The 18,771-nt window shown below is 42.1% G+C and overlaps 1 protein-coding gene across 1 annotated transcript in view; it reads right to left on the minus strand.

Annotated features, from left to right (window-relative positions):
* The window catches only part of EYS (eyes shut homolog), a 1,391,558-nt gene that overhangs the window by 4,062 nt on the left and 1,368,725 nt on the right, over positions 1 to 18,771 (minus strand). Inside the window, 1 exon segment of the mRNA XM_054722350.1 lies at positions 5,204 to 5,370. Coding sequence (XP_054578325.1) covers positions 5,204 to 5,370 — 167 coding nt within the window.

Raw genomic sequence — 18,771 nt, forward strand, 5'->3', positions numbered from 1 at the left:
TCCAGCCACACTGACCTTGCTGGAGAGTTTCATCCTCTTGTTTCAGAATCCTCGCACGCGCACATGCTGTTTTTTTGTTGTTTTTTAAAATATATTTTATTTTTTAAAAAAAATATATTTTATACAGAGGGGAAGAGAGAGGGATAGAGAGTTAGAAACATCGATGAGAGAGAAACATCAATCAGCTGCCTCCTGCACACCCCCTACTGGGGATGTGCCCGCAACCAAGGTACATGCCCTTGACCGAAATCGAACCTGGGACCCCTGAGTCCGCAGGCCGACGCTCTATCCACTGAGCCAAACCGGTTGATTTTTTTACAGAAAGGAAGGGAGAGAGATAGAGAGTTAGAAATACCGATGAGAGAGAAACATCGATCAGCTGCCTCCTGCACACCTCCTACTGGGGATGTGCCTGCAACCCAGGTACATGCTCTTGACTGGAATCGAACCTGGGACCTTTCAGTCCGCAGGCCGATGCTCTATCCACTGAGCCAAACCGGTTAGGGCCGCACATGCTGTTTTATTGGAACACCCCGCCACCTCACCTAGGCAACTCCTACCCTTATTTGAGCTCTCAGATCAAATGCCACTTCCTCGGAGAAGTCTCTTTTGGTCAGGGTTCTTTGGTTTGTTTTCCTTTAGTGTTTTAATAGCACCAAGTCTCTCTCCTTCACAATATTTATCTCATAATTATATAGTCTTGTGTGAAAACATTTGAACAAATAGCCAGCGTGTTTATGAAGTTGCAGGGAGGTGCTCAGAGGAAAAGTAAATGCAACTGTCCATGCCTGGGAAAACGACGTAGGCCTTCAGTGCACACTCTTGTTTCTAGAGGGTAGTCGAGTGGTGCACATAACAAACCCCGCGGGAATCTTTCTCAAAACAGCATTTCCCGCCGAAACCGGTTTGGCTCAGTGGATAGAGCGTCGGCCCTGCGGACTGAAAGGTCCCAGGTTCGATTCCGGTCAAGGGCATGTACATTGGTTGCGGGCACATTCCTGGTAGGGGGTGTGCAGGAGGCAGCTGGTCGATGTTTCTCTCTCATCGATGTTTCTAGCTCTCTATCCCTCTCCCTTCCTCTCTGTGAAAAATCAATAAAATATATTAAAACAACAACAACAACAACAACAAAAAACACAGCATTTCCCTTTCCCCTGTCATTTCAGGGCCAATGGAAAGTTCTTTCCTCTCCTATTCAAGAAGACTTGGCACCTGCTACTACTTTTTCCTCTTCCCCCTTTCGAAGTGCCAGGCCGCCTCATCTCCCACCTGCAAATAATGTTCATTCTGCTCTTTGTGGCCCACACCAGACCACTCTCGGGCGGGTGGGAGACCTGGCAGCTCTATGGTCCTATACGTATCATTTCCACCTGAGACAATGCAAAGTATGGTTCTCTTGCTTCAAACATTTTCTCATAATATCTGGTGGACATAATCTATGTCATGACGTCTGTTATTATTTAATAGCTGCCTCCTTCCCTAGCTTATAAGCTTCATGAGAACAGGGACTGTGTCTGATTTGGCCCAACAGTTGGCCCCCAACAGGAGATAGTGCCTGGCACGTAATGAGACACTCAGTAAGTAACTGTTGCATTAAGAAATACATTTGTATAGTTGTGGGGTGAGATTACTGAATAGTTCCCAAATACTGGTTTTCTGGCATTAAAATCCTATAATATGTAAATTTTAAAATTGTTAATTTCCCCAACGAGAAAGAGATTCAATTTATTTCCTATTTTCTAACATGAACACATTTGAAGTCTAAAGAAAGAGAAGCAGCATTGCAAACATATTTTTATAAGACTATTAAATTCAGGTAGAATTACTTAAAATGTATATACCGTAAGAAACTAGAATAATGAAACAATTGATATTAAGTCTTAAAAATTTATAGCACTCTGGCCCTGGCTGGTGTGGCTCAGATGTTTGGAACATTGTCCCTTACACCAAAAGGTGGCAGATTCGATTTCTGGTCAGGGCACATACCCAGGTTGTGTGTTCAATCCCTGGTTGGGACACGTGCAGGAGGCAACTGATGGATATTTCTCTCTCTCTCTAAAAATCAATAAAAAATAATAAAAATCCATAGCACTCTGAATATACTTTGTGCCTTGCAAGTGGACACAATTCTCTTTCACAGCACAATGGGAGAAGTTTCTCTTGCTACCTTTGTTGTACTGTCCTATAGCAAACAATCTCACAGTGAAGCGCTACATTGGAATAAAAAATAGCTAAAACATGATTAGGAAAGCTGAAGCTGTGGTCTATTACATCACTAGTCAAGTTGCCAACTGGAAGAAAAGTAAGGAGAACTACTTATTTTAACATGGCTTTGCTGGTACATTCTTAAGAATTGTCAAAGAAAGGGGTTTTTCTCTCCCTCTGTGGCCCTGGGAGGTAAAATTACGCTGAGCTGTATTTGCAGCTCTTTGGCATGCAGGCCTTTTATTTTAGTTGACTAGGAAATGGTGCTGTAGTCATGGGTCATGAGTACAATTGGCATTAGGGCACATAAATGTTAAAGGCTCACCACTAGTGGATGGTCCTCACGAAAAAGTGAGCTCATAAGTGGAATGAAGATCATGAATGAATGCGCTCTGGCTATTTAACCACGTCTAACCAGGCCTAGGGCCCCGCCTGCCTCCTCTGTGCTGTCATTGCCCCCACCATGCCTCACAGATCAGTGAAACCTGGGAGGACCTAACAGTTGTGAAGAGACTATAGATAGCTTATTAGGGAAATTTTGTATACTTCTTTCTCTAGAAAAGGGAAGCAAAGATAATATAACATCTTTTATTGTTCAGTTGTTTGAATATGCTTTAACTTTACATTGTAGTTGACTAGGCTTTTTAATACACATTTGTCTGGGAGGATAATTCAGCTATCTGTGACTAATTTATGCTTAACATAATATTGGTAATTTTGTGTCAAAAACTAATTTTATGATATTAAATATTTAGCAGAAACAGATAAACAGGTGCCATAGACTTATCTCTTTCCAAAATCAGAAATCTAAAACTATGGTAATTTTCAAATGATCCTTTTGTTTTAAATTTTACACTATTTGAAATTACTCCAATTATTTATCTCTAAAAAGACACAGAAACCTTGTTAATTAAGAATTTGGTTTGGCACATAATGAAAACCTAATTGGCTGTTGAAAATCTAAATTTATGATTTTTGACATTATGTATTAAGTGGGTATTTTTAAAAATTATGTTTTTATTGATTTTTAGAGAGAGAGGAAAGGAGAGGGAGATAGAGTTAGAGAGAGGGAGAAAGAGAATGAGAGAGAGACAGAGAGAGAGAGAGAGAGAGAGAGAGAGAGAAACACTGATGTGAAAGCAAAATATAGATTGCTGCCTCTTGCATGCCCCCTGCCAGGGACTGAGCTGGAAACTCGGGCATCTATGTGTCCTGACCAGAGATTGAACCGGGGACCTCTTTGGTTCATGGGTCAACGCTCAACCAACTGAGCCACGCTGGCCAGGGTGGGTATTTTCATTTTTATTAATAGCTCCTCTTGCAGAGGATGAGCTAGAAGGCTCAGTTAACGTTTCCATGAGATGCGGTTCTTAGAGAAGGTACAAAGCACAGGACAGTCACCTTTATTTTATGCAACCTTAGATAAATGAAACATACTTCACCCCTTGTTACACCACTTGATTGCTAATAAATAAGTATATGCCTTTCAACTGATAATTACCTTTAGGTTAATCTAAGTCTGCAAATTTAGAGCTTAGATTATTTTTACATTTTAAAGTTTTTATTATTTCCTTACATAAGTCAGATACAGCACCAATCATGACATAACACTAATTAGTCTATTTTTAGTTCTCTTTGATAATAGTGTCTAATGGCAGATAAAAGGAAAATCTTGACTTTCATGAACTGTAATACAATGCCTTTTAATAACATGTAACAAAAAAAGTGTTCTTGCCTCCTATGATTATTAATGTGTATGAGCTTTTAATTTTATATACTGTGAAGTGTATATACTGATTATAAAATTATGGTATAGCAGTCTTAGCCAGTCCCGAATATTTCTTGATTTTCTGCCCTTATTGTACAAAGGTTAACTCTGAGGGTATTTTTAATGAACAATACAACTGAAGCCAATTACCTCTTAATGTCTCTTGATTTATAAACAGAAATTTTCTGTTTGTGCATGATTCTCCCATTTAGCATTTTCACAGATATTTAAATTAATCATGAATTTAAAACCAAATATAATATCAAATCTCAGGAGAAAAATTTCTTCTAAGGTATATTTTGTAGCTCAATCATGTTATCTTTTTTTCTTTGAAAGTATCATCTTTTCTCCTTGAATTTATTTTTAAGGTATTTCAACAGTGCATTGAGACGGAACCACTTTGGTCTAATTCTCTAATATTATCATTTAGTAACATATTAAAGCACCTTAAAAATAATTAGATTAGATTGTGAAAATCAGGTACGATTTCTGTTGACCATGAGAAGAAAAATGAATTAGTTATTTCTCAATACAAAGATTTCATTTTCTGAGAAACAAAATGAAAAAAAAAATCTAAATGTAAAATTTAAAAAAGATTTTGCAGTAAAAATGCATGCAAATGTCTTTTTTAAGTTCTGGAGAACAATATAAAAAAGTAAATTAAGAACAAAGTAAAAACTCAAATATTAATTTTTAAAACTGGAGCATAGTACTTAGCTATTGTTATTACATATTCTTTTACAATAGATATGCAAATTTTATAGTTAATATTTTTATAAACTTAATTTGGGATGTAGATCCTACATTTTTACCATTTAGAAGACAGAACAATTTAAAGAAAAATATTTGGAGCTGTAAATGTGGACAGATTTATTGGCAAACTATCAGCATGCCTTCTTTTTTAAAAAAACAATTCTGTTATATGCATATTTTGTTTCTTTTGACAGAGAATATCCGATATGGCTTCAACCTTTTTTGGTGGGATTATTATAAAGCTGAGATTATACTATATTTAGATTTTGCTAACTTTAATTCTAACAAAGCTCTTGCTATTTTATTAACATTTATATTTAAGGAGTCAATTCATAAACATAACACTCACAGTAACAATAGAACATGAAAGTATCAAGTGATTACATATTGATAGGTGAGGTGACTTAAATAAAAATACTTCACCATCGGGAATTCATTAGGGTCCCCCCCCCCCCGGCAAACAAAGATCCTGCCAACTTTACCTGATTGTGCTGTTAGGTGTTGTGCCACGTAAAATGGGATGCCATCTGTAGAAAAAGCCTGGAACTGCATTTGAATATGTGTCTTTTTACGAATATGAAAGGAAGCAAAAGACATCCAGGATAATTCGTGGCTTCTGAAAGATGGGTCACTTATAGATAAAGCTAAAGAACAAAACAAGACAAAAACCAGTTTCGAAAAACAATCTTGCTCATTAATGCATCAGTGCAGTAAACTCAAAATTTTATCACTTACCTTATCTTCCAAGGGTTGCTCCCTGCTGCATGTACTAGTACATTGAACCTTGGTCACTCTGTTCTAATCCCACTAACAGTGGGTGTTTGGTAATGGGGCCAGTTATTGAAAAGCCTTCGGTTATTTCTGGCACCTGTGTTCCCATTGCTGGCACTGTGTGGCACAAATCCTCTGCCCTAGAGTGCATTGTGGACAGACAGGCATCAGATGCATCGATTCTGAGAATGTCTTGTTCTTATCTCAAGAATGTGAGCTTCTTGGGATGTCTTACATGAATAATGCTTTCAGAAAGATGGTTCAAATAGTGGAACATAGAAGGCATCACTCTATGAATTATTCTTTTGTTTCTATATTGCTGATCAAAATATAGAGTGTAATCAAGTCAAGATACATTTGAAGTGACTACATGAATGAAAATAAATGTCAGTTTACTTGACAATAATCTAGGCCCATTTCTTCTCAGAAAGTACTAACTCTGGAGTTTTGCTTCATGTTAAGCATGAGAAGATTCGTTTCAATTATGAATTGAAGTAGAGTCATTAACCTATTTATAGTCCATCAGATGTTCCTTGTTGCCTCTATGTACAACCAACCTGATGGGAACCATGAGAGGAAGAAGGCAAGTTCTGAGCACCTGGCAGTTTTTACCTCTTTATGGAATCTACATTCCTTCTTTCTTCCTTGGTGTGTAATGAGACAGTGCTTCATAGAGCAGGCTCTGGTTCCCCACATGCTTTGAGCCATTAATTTATTTACTTGGCCTCTTCTCACTTTGGACCAGGCCTACACTAACTTTTACTTCCCCTTTTAGATTGATAGGCAACTGATGGGTTTATAAACTTGACCTGACTGAAAAGAAGTAAGAAATGGTGGACCTTAAAAATGACTTCAGGTTTTCTCACTGCACAGAATATAGTCAAACACTGCTGCAGTTAAATATTTTACCCTTTCTTCTCACTGCATGATCTATAATAATAATCTGCTTCGTGTTGATATTTACTGCTGTGTCCTGACAATTACCTGAAAGACAAGTTGGGGTGTTTCACTGGGCTGGAAAAAGTTTAGCTAAATCAGAAAGCAGGTCTAATTAAGCAAGTTTATCTATATATATAAAGTTCTTGCTGGCACCAATTGCACACATGTGTTTCCATCTGTCATTGTCAATAGTGAATTTGGTTGACACTTCTATTATAGAGAAAGGGCAAATAGCAATATAAAAATATTTCTTCTAATTAATTTCCTTTCAATGTGCATGAATTCGTGCACTGGGCCTCTAGTACTCAATGAGATGTGAGAAAATACTGACAGGCAATTCAGCGCACTCAGAAAACAAATCAATGAACAGAATGAGTATTTCTCCAAAGAAATTGAAATTTTAAAGAATCAGGCAGAAATCCTGGAAATGAAGCAGGCAATTAAAGAAATTAAGAGTGAGCTGATGAGCATAGAAAACAGAACCAACCAGTTAGAGGAAAGAACTAGGGATATTGAAGATAGGAATCAAGAAATGATGCAGAGGGAAGAAGAGAGAGACCTGAGAAAAAAATACAAAATAACCCTATGAGACCTCTGATTCCATTAAATAAATAAATAAATAAATAAATAAATAACATCAGAATCATAAGGCATAGTAGAGGAGGAAGAGAGAGAGTATGGAATGGAGAATGTTTTTTTTTTTTTTTAGCATCTATTTTTTTTCTCTCTTTATTAAGATATTACATGTGTCCTTATCCCCCAATTGCCCCCCCCCCTCCGGTATCTGTGTCTATTGGTTAGGCTTATATGCATGCATACAAGTCCTTAGGTTGATCTCTCCCCCTTACCCCCACCCTCCCCTACCTTCCCTCTGAAGTTTGACGGTCTGATAGATGCTTCTCTGTCCCTGGATCTGTTTTTGTTCATCAGTTTATGTTGTTTATTATAGTCCACAAATGAATGAGATCATGTGATATTTATCTTTCTCTGACTGGCTTATTTCGCTTAGCAGAATGCTCTCCAGGTCCATCCATGCTGCTGCAAATGGTAAGAATTCCTTTTTTTTTTTTTTTACCACAGTGTAGTATTCCATTCTGTAGATGTACCACAGTTTTTTAATCCATTCATTTGCTGATGGGCACTTAGGCTGTTTCCAAATCTTAGCTATTGTAAATTGTGCTGCCATGAACATAGGGGTGCATATATCCTTTCTGATTGGTGTTTCTAGTTTCTTGGGATATGGAATGGAGAGTCTATTAAAACAAATGGTGAGAACTTCCCAAATCTATGGAAAGAACTAGATACTTGAATCCAAGAGGCAAACAGAACACCTAGTTACCTCAATTAAAAGAGGCCCTCTCCAAGGCACTTGGTAATGAAGCTATCAAAAATTAGTGACAAAGAAAAAATTCTCAAAGCATCCCAGTATAAGAAGGAAGTAACCCATAAAGAAAAGCCCATCAAAATTTTACCCGACTTATCAGCAGATACTCTACAAGCCAGAAGAGAGTGGAACCAAATATTCAAATGTCTGAAAGAGAGAAATTACCAGCCATGCATATTATATCCAGCAAAATTATCCTTTAGGTATGAAGGAGAAATAAAAACATTATCAGACATATAGAAGCTGAGGGATTTTATCACTAGAAAACTACCATTGCAGAAAATACTCAAGGGAGTTATTCTACCTGAAACAAAGAACATAAGGTCATAACACTACCAGTAGGATTGCCAAAAAACTCGTAGCATAAATAGGGATAATTTGTGATAACAAAAACAGACAAGAGGAAGAGGGACAGGTATGAACAGGCAAAGGAAGATGAAGATCAGATGCACTCAAAAGGGAAAAAACTATGGTATACTAGTATATGCAACCTCACTTTTTATAAAACTAATGGCAACCACACACAAAAATCCCCCAAACAAGACATATAGCTTTAAAAAAGAGGAAATATGTATGGAATACCACCAAACAAAAACAATAGATAGAAGCATAAAGAACCAATGGGGCCGAAGCCAGTTTGGCTCAGTGGATAGAGCGTCGGCCTGCAGACTCAAGGGTCCCGGGTTTGATTCCGGTCAAGGGCATGTGCCTTGGTTGCGGGCACATCCCCAGTAGGAGGTGTGCAGGAGACAGCTGATTGATGTTTCTCACTCATCAATGTTTCTAACTCTCTATCCTTCTCAATTCCTCTCTGTAAAAAATTAATAAAATATATATGTTTTTTAAAAAACACACCAATGGAAGCACAGTTACCAGAAAACAAAAGATAAAATGGCTATAGGAAATCCTCAGACATCAATAATTACCCTAAATGTAAATGGTCTAAATTCACCAGTAAAGAGGCACAGAGTAGCAGAGTGGGTAAAAAAACAAAACAAAACTCAACCATATGCTGCCTACAAGAGACACATCTAAAAAGCACAGACAGCCCTGACTGATTTGGCTCAGTGGATAGAGCATCGGCCTGTGGACTGAAGGGTCCCAGGTTCGGTTCCGGACAAGGGCATGTACCTTGGTTGTGGGCACATCCCCAGTGGGGGGTGTGCAGGAAGCAGCTGGTCAATGTTTCTCTCTCATCGATATTTCTAGCTCTCTATCCTTCTCCCTTCCTCTCTGTAAAAAATCAATAAAATATATTTAAAAAATAAAAAAATAAAAAGCACAAAGGCAGATTCAAAGTAAAAGGATGGAAAAATGATTCTCCAAGCAAATAACATCCACAAAAAAGCAGGTGTAGCCATACTTATATCTGATAAAATAGATCAAGGAAACAAAGATATCAAGAGACAAAGATGGACACTTTATAATGATAAAAGGAACACTACATCAATAAAACATAACACTTTTTAATATATATGCACCCAACCAGGGAGCACCAAAATATATTAAACAGCTACTCACAGAACTAAAGGGACAAACAGATCAAAACACAATTACCAGGTGTACCGGTTAGTAATGCGGGTTTTTTTTTCAATAGATGGAGTTACACATATGTTGATATATATGCGATTTGATATGTATGCTATTTTGTTGTATTGACAGCAAGCTTCAAAACTTCATATGTCAAATTTTCTGAATGTGTTAACATCATAGATATTTTTACACTTAAAAATGTTGAATTTCGTGCCAAAAAAAGAGCATTTGCGGGAAGTTTTAATTCATTACTTAATTTGAATAAAAGTGCTGCTGAAAGTTATCATATACTTCGGGAAGCTTATTGATGAACATGCTCCATCTCAAGATACTTGTGAATGCTGGTTTAAATGTCTTAAAAGTGATGATTTCGACGTGAAAGACAAAGATGTCCAGGTCAACTGAAAAAGTGTGAAGACCAACAATTACAAGCATTATTGGATGAAGATGCATGTCAAACTCAAAAACAGCTTGCAGAATGATTAAACATTGCTCAGCAAACAATTTCTGATCATTTACAAGCAATGGGAAAGATTTTAAAGGATGAAAGACAAATGGAAAACGGAAAAGTCATCAGTAAAATGTTGCTTCAATGGCACGAAAGAAAGTCTTTTGCATCGAATTGTGACTGGCGATGAAAAGTGGATTTATTTTGAGAATCTCAAATGCACAAAATCATGGGCTGATCCAGGTCAACCATCAATATCGACTGCAAGGCCAAATCGCTTCGGAAAGAAGACAATGCTCTGCATTTGGTGGGATCAGGAAGGTGTGGTGTATTATGAGCCTCTAAAACCAGGTGAAACCATTAATACTGATCACTACCAACAACAAATAACCAATTTGAACCACACTTTGATTGTGAAATGACCAGAATGGCCAGAAGACACGGCAAAGTAATTTTGCTTCATGATGACACACCATCACACACTTCAAAACCAGTTAAAGACACGTTAAAAGATCTTGTTTGGGAAGTATTAACCCACCCGCTGTATTCACCAGACCTTGTTCCTTCACATTACCACTTGTTCTGACCAATGGCACACACACTTTCTGAGCAGCACTTCAAAACGTACGAAGAAGTGGAAAATTGGGTCTCTGAATGGTTTGCCTCAAAACAAGAAAAGTTCTATTAGGATGGTATCCACAAATTACCTGAAAGATGGGGGGAATGTGTAGCTAGCGATGGACATTACTTTGAATAAAGCACTTTTGATGTTTCTCTTGAAATTATTGTGTTTTCTTTGATTACAAAATCCACATTATTAACTGGTACACCTGGTATAGTTGGAGACCTTAATACTCCATTGACAGCTCTAGACAGATCAACCAAACAAAAAAATCAATAAAGAAATATTGGCCTTAAATGAAACTCTAGACCAATTTACAGAACACTTCATCCCAGAACATCAGATTATACATTCTCCAGTGCATATGGAACATTCTCAAGGACAGACCATATGTTGGGTCACAGAACAGTCATCAACAAATTCAAAAAGATTGAAATTATTCCAAGCATATTTTCTGACCATGATGCTTTAAAATTAGAAATCAACTGCAAAAAGGAGGTTAAAAAAACTCCTACAAATATGTGGAGATTAAACAACATATTATTAAAAAATGACTGGGTCAAAAAAGAAATAAAAGGTGAGATAAAAAGATATTAGAGACAAACAAGAATGATAACACAACATATCAAAACCTCTAGGAAGCAGCGAAAGCTACAAAAAGAGGGAAGTTTATATCATTACAGGTCTATCTCAAGAAACAAGAGAAATTCCAAGTAAACAATCTAAAATCCACCTTAAAAGACTAGAGAAAGAAGAACAAAAGCAACCCAAAATTAGCAGAAGAAAGGAAATAATAAAAATTAGAGCAGAATTAAATGAAATAGAAAAAAAGAGTATACAAAAAATCAATAACACAAAGAGCTGATTCTTTGAAAAGATTAATAAAATTGACAAACCCCTGGCTAGACTCACTGAGGAAAAAAAGGGAAAAGAACCATATAAACAAAATCAGAAACGAGAGAGGAGAAATCACCACAGACATCAGAGATATACAAAGGATCATACTAGATTATGAAAGCTTTTATGCCACCAAATTCAATAACCTAGAAGAAATGGATAAGTTCCTAGAAATATATAACCTTCCTAGACTAAATCACGAAGAACTGGAAAATCTAAATAGATCAATCAGCAGTGAGGAAATTGAAACAACCATCAAAAACCTCCCAAAAAACAAACGTCCAGGACCAGATGGCTTCACCAATGGATTCTACCAAATGTTCAAGGAAGAATTAAAACCTATTCTTTGCAAACTCTTCCAAAAAATTGAAGAGGCAATACTTCCTAACACATTCTAGGAAGCCAATATAACCCTGATACTAAAACCTGCCAAAGATAATACACAAAAAAGAAAATTACAGGTCAATATCCCTGATAAATACAGACGCAAAAATCCTCACCAAAATACTAGCTAATTGAATACAATAGTACATCGAAAAATAATACATCATGATCCAGTGGGATTCATTCCAGGGGCACAAGGATGGTTCAACAGTTGCAAATGAATCAACGTAATACACCACATTAACAAAAGAAAGGATAAAAATCATATGATCTTGTCAATAGATGCAGAAAAAAACATTTGAGAAGATACAACATCCATTTATGACTAAAATGCTCAATAAAATAGGAATAGAAGGAAAGTACCTCAACATAATAAAGGCCATATATGATAAACCCTCAGCCAATATCGTACTCAATAGTGAAAATTGAAAGCTTTTCCCCTAAGATCAGGAACAAGACAAGGATGTCCACTCTCACCACTCTTATTCAACATAGTACTGGAAGTTCTAGCCAGAACAATAAGGCAAGAGAAAGAAAAAAAGGCATCCAAATAGGGAAGGAAGAAGCCAAACTGTCACTTTTTGCAGACAACATGTTGCTATATATAGAAAACCCTAAAGACTCTGCCAAAAAACAAAACAAAACTGGAAACAATAAACAAATGCAGTCAAGTTGCAGGATATAAAATCAATGTGCAAAAATCCATTGCCTTCCTGTTTATCAACAACAAAACTTCAGAAAAAGAAATGGAGAAAACAATTCCTTTTGCAATCGCAACCAAAAGAACAAAATACCTAGGAATAAACTCAACAAAGAATGTGGAAGACCTATATACTGAAAATTACAAAACATTATTAAAAGAGATTGAAAAAGACACAATGAAATGGAAAAATATCCTGTGTTCATGGATTGGAAGAATCAACATAGTTAAAATAGCCATTTTACCCAAAGCAATATACAGATTTAATGCAAGCCCCATAAAATCCCAATGTCATTTAAAAAAAAAATTAAGTTCTTTATTATTTAATGTATTACATAAGTCTCCTTTTCCCCCCATTGACCTCCCCTGGCCACCCCCAACCTCCAGCACATGCCCTCACCCCCACCCCCATCTGTGTCCATTGGTCATGCTCATATGCATGCATACAAGTCCTTTGGTTGATCTCTTAGCCCCTCACCCCCCGCCTTCCCTCATAGGTTGGACAGTCTAATCGATGCTTCTAGGACTCTGGTTCTGTTTTGTTTTTTTTTTATTGTCTAAAGTTTTACATAAGTCTCCTTTTTCTCCAATTGACCCTCCCCCCACCCCCAGCAATTCCCAACCCAGGCAAGCCCCCACCGCCCCAGTGTCTGCGTCCATTGGTTACGCTAATATGCATGCGTACAAGTCCTTTGGTTGCTCTCTAACCATCGCCCCACCCCTCCGCACTTGCCATTTGTCTCTGGATCCATTCTTGTTCATCAAATTATGTTGATCATTATATCCCACATATGAGTGAGATCATGTGATATTTATCTTTCTCCGACTGGCTATTTCGCTTAGCAGAATGCTCTCCAGTTCCATCCATGCTGTTGCAAATAGTAAGAATTCTTTCTTTTTTATAGCAGCGTAGTATTCCATTGTGTAGATGTACCACAGTTTTCTAATCCACTCATCTGCTGATGGGCACTTAGGCTGTTGCCAAATCTTAGCTATGGCAAATTGTGTTGCTATGAACATAGGGGTGCATATATCCTTTCTGATTGGTGTTTCTAGTTTCTTCGGATATATTCCTAGAAGTGGTATTACTGGGTCAAATGGCAGTTCCATTTTTAATTTTTTGAGGAAACGCCATACTGTTCTCCACAGTGGCTGCACCAGTCTGCATTCCCACCAGCAGTGCAGGAGGGTTCCTTTTTCTCTGCATCCTCGCCAGCACTTGTTGTTTGTGGATTTATTGATGATAGCCAATTTGACAAGTGTGAGATGGTACCTCATTGTTGTTTTGATTTGCATCTCTCAGTCTGTATGTCATCTTTCGAAAGGTGTCTATTTAGGTCCTTTGCACAGTTTTTGATTGGATTGTTTATCTTCCTTTTGTTAAGTTGTATGAGTTCCCTAAAAATTTTGGAGATTAAACCCTTACCAGAGATAACATTGGCAAATATGTTCTCCCATGCAGTGGGCTTTCTTATTGTTTTGTTAATGGTTTCTTTTGCTGTACAGAAGCTTTTTATTTTGATGTAGTTTCATTTGTTTATTTTCTCATTAGTTTCCATTGCCCTAGGAGCTGTATCAGTAAAGACATTGCTATGACAAATGTCTGATATTTTGCTGCTAATGGCTTCTTCTAAGATTTTTATGGTTTCCTGCCTTACGTTTAAGTCCTTTATCCATTTTGAGTTTATTTTTGTGTATGGTGTAAGTTGGTGGTCTAGTTTCATTTTTTTCATGTATGCATCCAATTTTCCCAACACCATTTATTGAAGAGACTGTCTTGACTCCATTGTATGCTCTTGCCTCCTTTGTCAAATATTAATTGAACATAATGGCTTGGGTCAATTTCTGGATTCTCTGTTCTGTTTCATTGGTCTATATATCTGTTCTTGTGCCAGTACCAGGCAGTTTTGAGAACAGTGGCTTTGTAATATAGCTTAATATCTGATATTGTGATCCCTCCAACTTTGTTCTTCTTTCTTAAGATTGCTGCAGCTACTCAGGGTCTTTTTTTATTCCAGATGAATTTTTGGAGAGTTTGTTCTAGATCTTTGAAGTATGCCGTTGGTATTTTAATGGGCATTACATTGAATCTATAGATTGCTTTAGGTAATATGGATATTTTAATGTTGTTGATTCTACCAATTCATGAGCACAGTATATTCTTCCATTTATTTATGTCTTCCTCTATCTCTTTCTTCAGTTTCCTGTAATTTTCTGAGCACAGGTCCTTTACCTCCTTGGTTAAATTTATTCCTAGGTACCTTAATTTTTGTGTTATAATGGTAAATGGGATTTTTTTTTTTTTTTAGTTTCTCTTTCTGTGAGTTCATTATTGGTGTATAAAAAAGCCATAGATTTCTGGGTGTTAATTTTGTATCCTGCTACATTGCCAAATTTACTTATTTTTTTTTTTTTTTATTATTATTATTATTATTTTTTTATTATTATTATTTTTTTTAATTTCTTTATTGATTAAGGTGTCACATATTTGTCCTCATCCCCCCATTCCCATCCCACCCCTCTCCCCACGCATGCCCCAATCCCCTGTTGAACTTAACCGTTGGATAGGCTTATATGCATGCATACAGGTCCTTTGGTTGAACTCTCCCCTTCCCCCCACCCTCTCCCTCCCCTCCCCTATCCTCCCTCTGAGGCCCGATAGTCCGATCGATGCCTCCTTGCTTCTGGTTCTGTTCTTGTTCCTCAGTCTATGTTGTTCCTCATTTCCTCTAGATGAACGAGATCAAATGTCACTAGATATATACTAATAAGAACTGAATGTGAGACGAGCAATAATATTTATGCTGACAGGCAAATGAATCAATCTGTAGCGAGCTTCCCCCTGGACCAACAGTTCTTTTGAGACCCAATTTCGATGTCCAGTAGTTCCTTATGTGTACATGTCAGCACTGACCCCTCAGCTCTGGATGGTGGACAAATGGTGGTAATGGAGGTCTGACTCCCTCTGGTTTGGTCTCGGCCGATCCCAGGGGCACGGCGTCACCTGGACTAAGGGGCACGTGGCCTCACCCATACCCAAGGGGCGCGTGGTCTCACCCGGGCCTGGGACCCAGCCTCACCCGGATGGATCCAGGGGCGCACGGCCTCACCCGGACCCAGGATCTGGCTTCACCCGTACCCAAGGACGCTTGGCCTCTCCCAGACCCAGGGGCACGTGGCCTCACCCGGGCTTAGTTGCACAAGGCCTCACCTGGATCCAGGGACACATGGTCTCTCCCGGACCCAGGGACGCTTGGCCTCTCCCAGACCCAGGGCCACTTGGGCTCACCCGGGCCTAGGTGCACGAGGCCTCATCCGGATCCAGGGACGCATGGTCTCACCTGGACCCAGGGACGCTTGGCCTCTCCCAGACCCAGGGGCACGTGGCCTCACCCGGGCCTGGGTTCACGAGGCCTCACTCGGATCCAGGGACACATGGTCTCACCCAGACCCAGGAACGTTTGGCCACTCCCAGACCCAGGGCCACTTGGGCTCACCCGGGCCTAGGTGCACGAGGCCTCATCCGGATCCAGGGACGCATGGTCTCACCCGGACCCAGGGACGCTTGGCCTCTCCCAGACCCAGGGCCACTTGGGCTCACCCGGGCCTAGGTGCACGAGGCCTCACCCGGATCCAGGGACACATGGTCTCACCCGGACCCAGGAACGATTGGCCACTCCCAGACCCAGGGCCACTTGGGCTCACCCGGGCCTAGGTGCACGAGGCCTCACCCAGATCCAGGGACGCATGGTCTCACCCGGACCCCGGGACGCTTGGCCTCTCCCAGACCCAGGGCCACTTGGGCTCACCCGGGCCTAGGTGCACGAGGCCTCACCCGGATCCAGGGACACATGGTCTCACCCGGACCCAGGGATGCTTGGCCTCTCCCAGACCCAGGGCCACTTGGGCTCACCCGGGCCTAGGTGCACGAGGCCTCACCCAGATCCAGGGACACATGGTCTCACCCGGACCCCGGGACGCTTGGCCTCTCCCCGACCCAGGGCCACTTGGGCTCACCCGGGCCTAGGTGCACGAGGCCTCGCCCAGATCCTGGGACACATGGTCTCACCCGGACCCAGGGACGCTTGGCCTCTCCCAGACCCAGGGCCACTTGGGCTCACCCGGGCCTAGGTGCACGAGGCCTCATCCGGATCCAGGGACACATGGTCTCACCCGGACCCAGGGACGTTTGGCCTCTCCCAGACCCAGGGCCACTTGGGCTCACCCGGGCCTAGGTGCACAAGGCATCACCCGGATCCAGGGACACATGGTCTCACCCGGACCCAGGGACGCTTGGCCTCTCCCAGACCCAGGGCCACTTGGGCTCACCCGGGCCTAGGTGCACAAGGCATCACCCGGATCCAGGGACACATGGTCTCACCCGGACCCAGGGACGCTTGGCCTCTCCCAGACCCAGGGCCACTTGGGCTCACCCGGGCCTATGTGCACGCAGCCTCACCCGGATCCAGGGACACATGGTCTCGCCTGGACCCAGGGGTGTGTGGGCTCTCCCAGACCCAGGGGCGCTTGGCCTAGCCCGGGCACGGGATCCAGCGTCATCCGGGTCCAGGGGCACTTGGCCTCACCCGGACCCTGAGTCCGGCCTCACCTGGACCCAGGGGCATGTGGCCTCACCTAGACCCAGGGACGTGAGGCCTCACTTATACCCAGAGGCGTGTGACCACACCCGAGTCCAGAGGCGCGCAACCCCGCCCGCACCCGGGTCTCAGCGGGGCCCCGTCTTCCCGATCCCAATTCCTGCCGGTCAATCCCCCCTCAGCAATTCCCCTGGCCATCCTTCCAGAGCTCCAGTATGGCTGCTGCAGAACTCGTCGGGCGGCGGCTCGGCGAAGCTCCGGTGCACCCGGTGCATGGCGGTGGGCCAGACTGGCGTCGCTGCATCGGCCCTTGGGTCTGCATCGGTGGCCGGTCGCCGAGCATGCGCACCTGGCCGCTTCCGGGGCGTTGAGATTCTTGACGGACTCAGAGGTCAGCAAGCGCGGAGTCTCCCACCCCATGTCTCATAGGGGCTCGTCTGTCCGTGCTTGGCTGCCAGTGGAGCCGTCCCCTCAGCCGGAGACCGCCGGGGGAACTGCGCCGAGCACGTTCCAGGCCGCTGTTGTATCGCCTGAGCCATAGTTCTTTTGTGTCGCCTGAGCTGTAGTTCTTAAAGTGTGGTCTTTGGGTCGCCGGCATCAGCATCATCCCACATACCCCTCTTTTATTCTAGTTGTAGAGCATCTACTCAGCCAGCCCTATGGTGGTCTTGGATGGTGTCTGCTCTGCTCTCTTGTCGTAGTCTCAAAGTTGTTGTGGTAGGCAACAATCAGGCTTCCGCCCTATGCCTCCATCTTGGTCCTCCTTTGTATAGTTAAGTCTTGATTGTTGTTGTTGTCATTGGGGGGGCTCTCTTTGTCTATAAAGGAAGAGTTGCTGTGCAGGAGACACGTTTATGGGCCGGGTCTTGGTGCAGCAAAGCTTTGGCGCTCACTGAATATTCCCGTTGAATGTGTCCCTTATGCACGTGGTTGAAATCTGGTGTCATCTCCCACAGACCACTAGATGCCCTCGTTTCTGGGTCTCCAATGGGGTGTAGATCAGCTACTGCCTTAGGCACTCAGCAAGGATTACAGCAAAAACTGTAGTTTCTTCCTCCTGTCTGAGTGGCCCTGGAGCAGTCCGACTAGAACAGCAGATCATCTGGTCCGCTGCCAGAGGGCAGGTCACCCACATGCATAAGCCGTTGCTTGGGGCGCAGGTGTGCCTGCAAGACTTGCGGGGCAGGTCTTCAAAACGTGCGGGGCGGGTCCCAGGGCGGGGCGGGGTCTCAGGGCGCCAACAGGCCATGGTGCGGCGAGCCTCGATGGCTGTGAGTCTGGTCCTTCTGCCTTCCATGTATCTAAGTCCCCTCGTTCCGCACTCCAGCGCAGCAAACACTGATTGCTGGGCGCACCTCTGCAAGAGTCCCGCCTCTCCCCGCAGGCATCTGGGTCTCCCGGGGTTCGCCAGAAGATGGGTTTCAGGGTGATGGAGAGCTAATCTCCCTTAGGTTTGGAACAAAAGCCCCTTTCCCCCGCCACCAGCCAGACCCACGCACCTCCACACCTCATCCCCTCCGATTTCGCTGGGTGCGAGGCTACAGAACAGCCTTTAACCTCCGCCGCCATCTTTTTCAAACTTCTCAATTTGTACTTCTTAATCCCTTCATTTCAGTCAACTCTACTGAAGTCTAGCGCCGCCGGGAGGTGCACGGAAAGGGCGCCCGGGCCTCCGTCCGGTGCGCGGTGCGCGCGTCCCGCGGAACCAGGCGCGCGAGGGCTGCGCGGAGGTGCACGGAAAGGGCGCCCGGGCCTCCGTCCGGTGCGCG

This window comes from Eptesicus fuscus, chromosome 10 (genome assembly GCF_027574615.1).
Source record: "Eptesicus fuscus isolate TK198812 chromosome 10, DD_ASM_mEF_20220401, whole genome shotgun sequence".
NCBI lineage: Eukaryota > Metazoa > Chordata > Mammalia > Chiroptera > Vespertilionidae > Eptesicus > Eptesicus fuscus.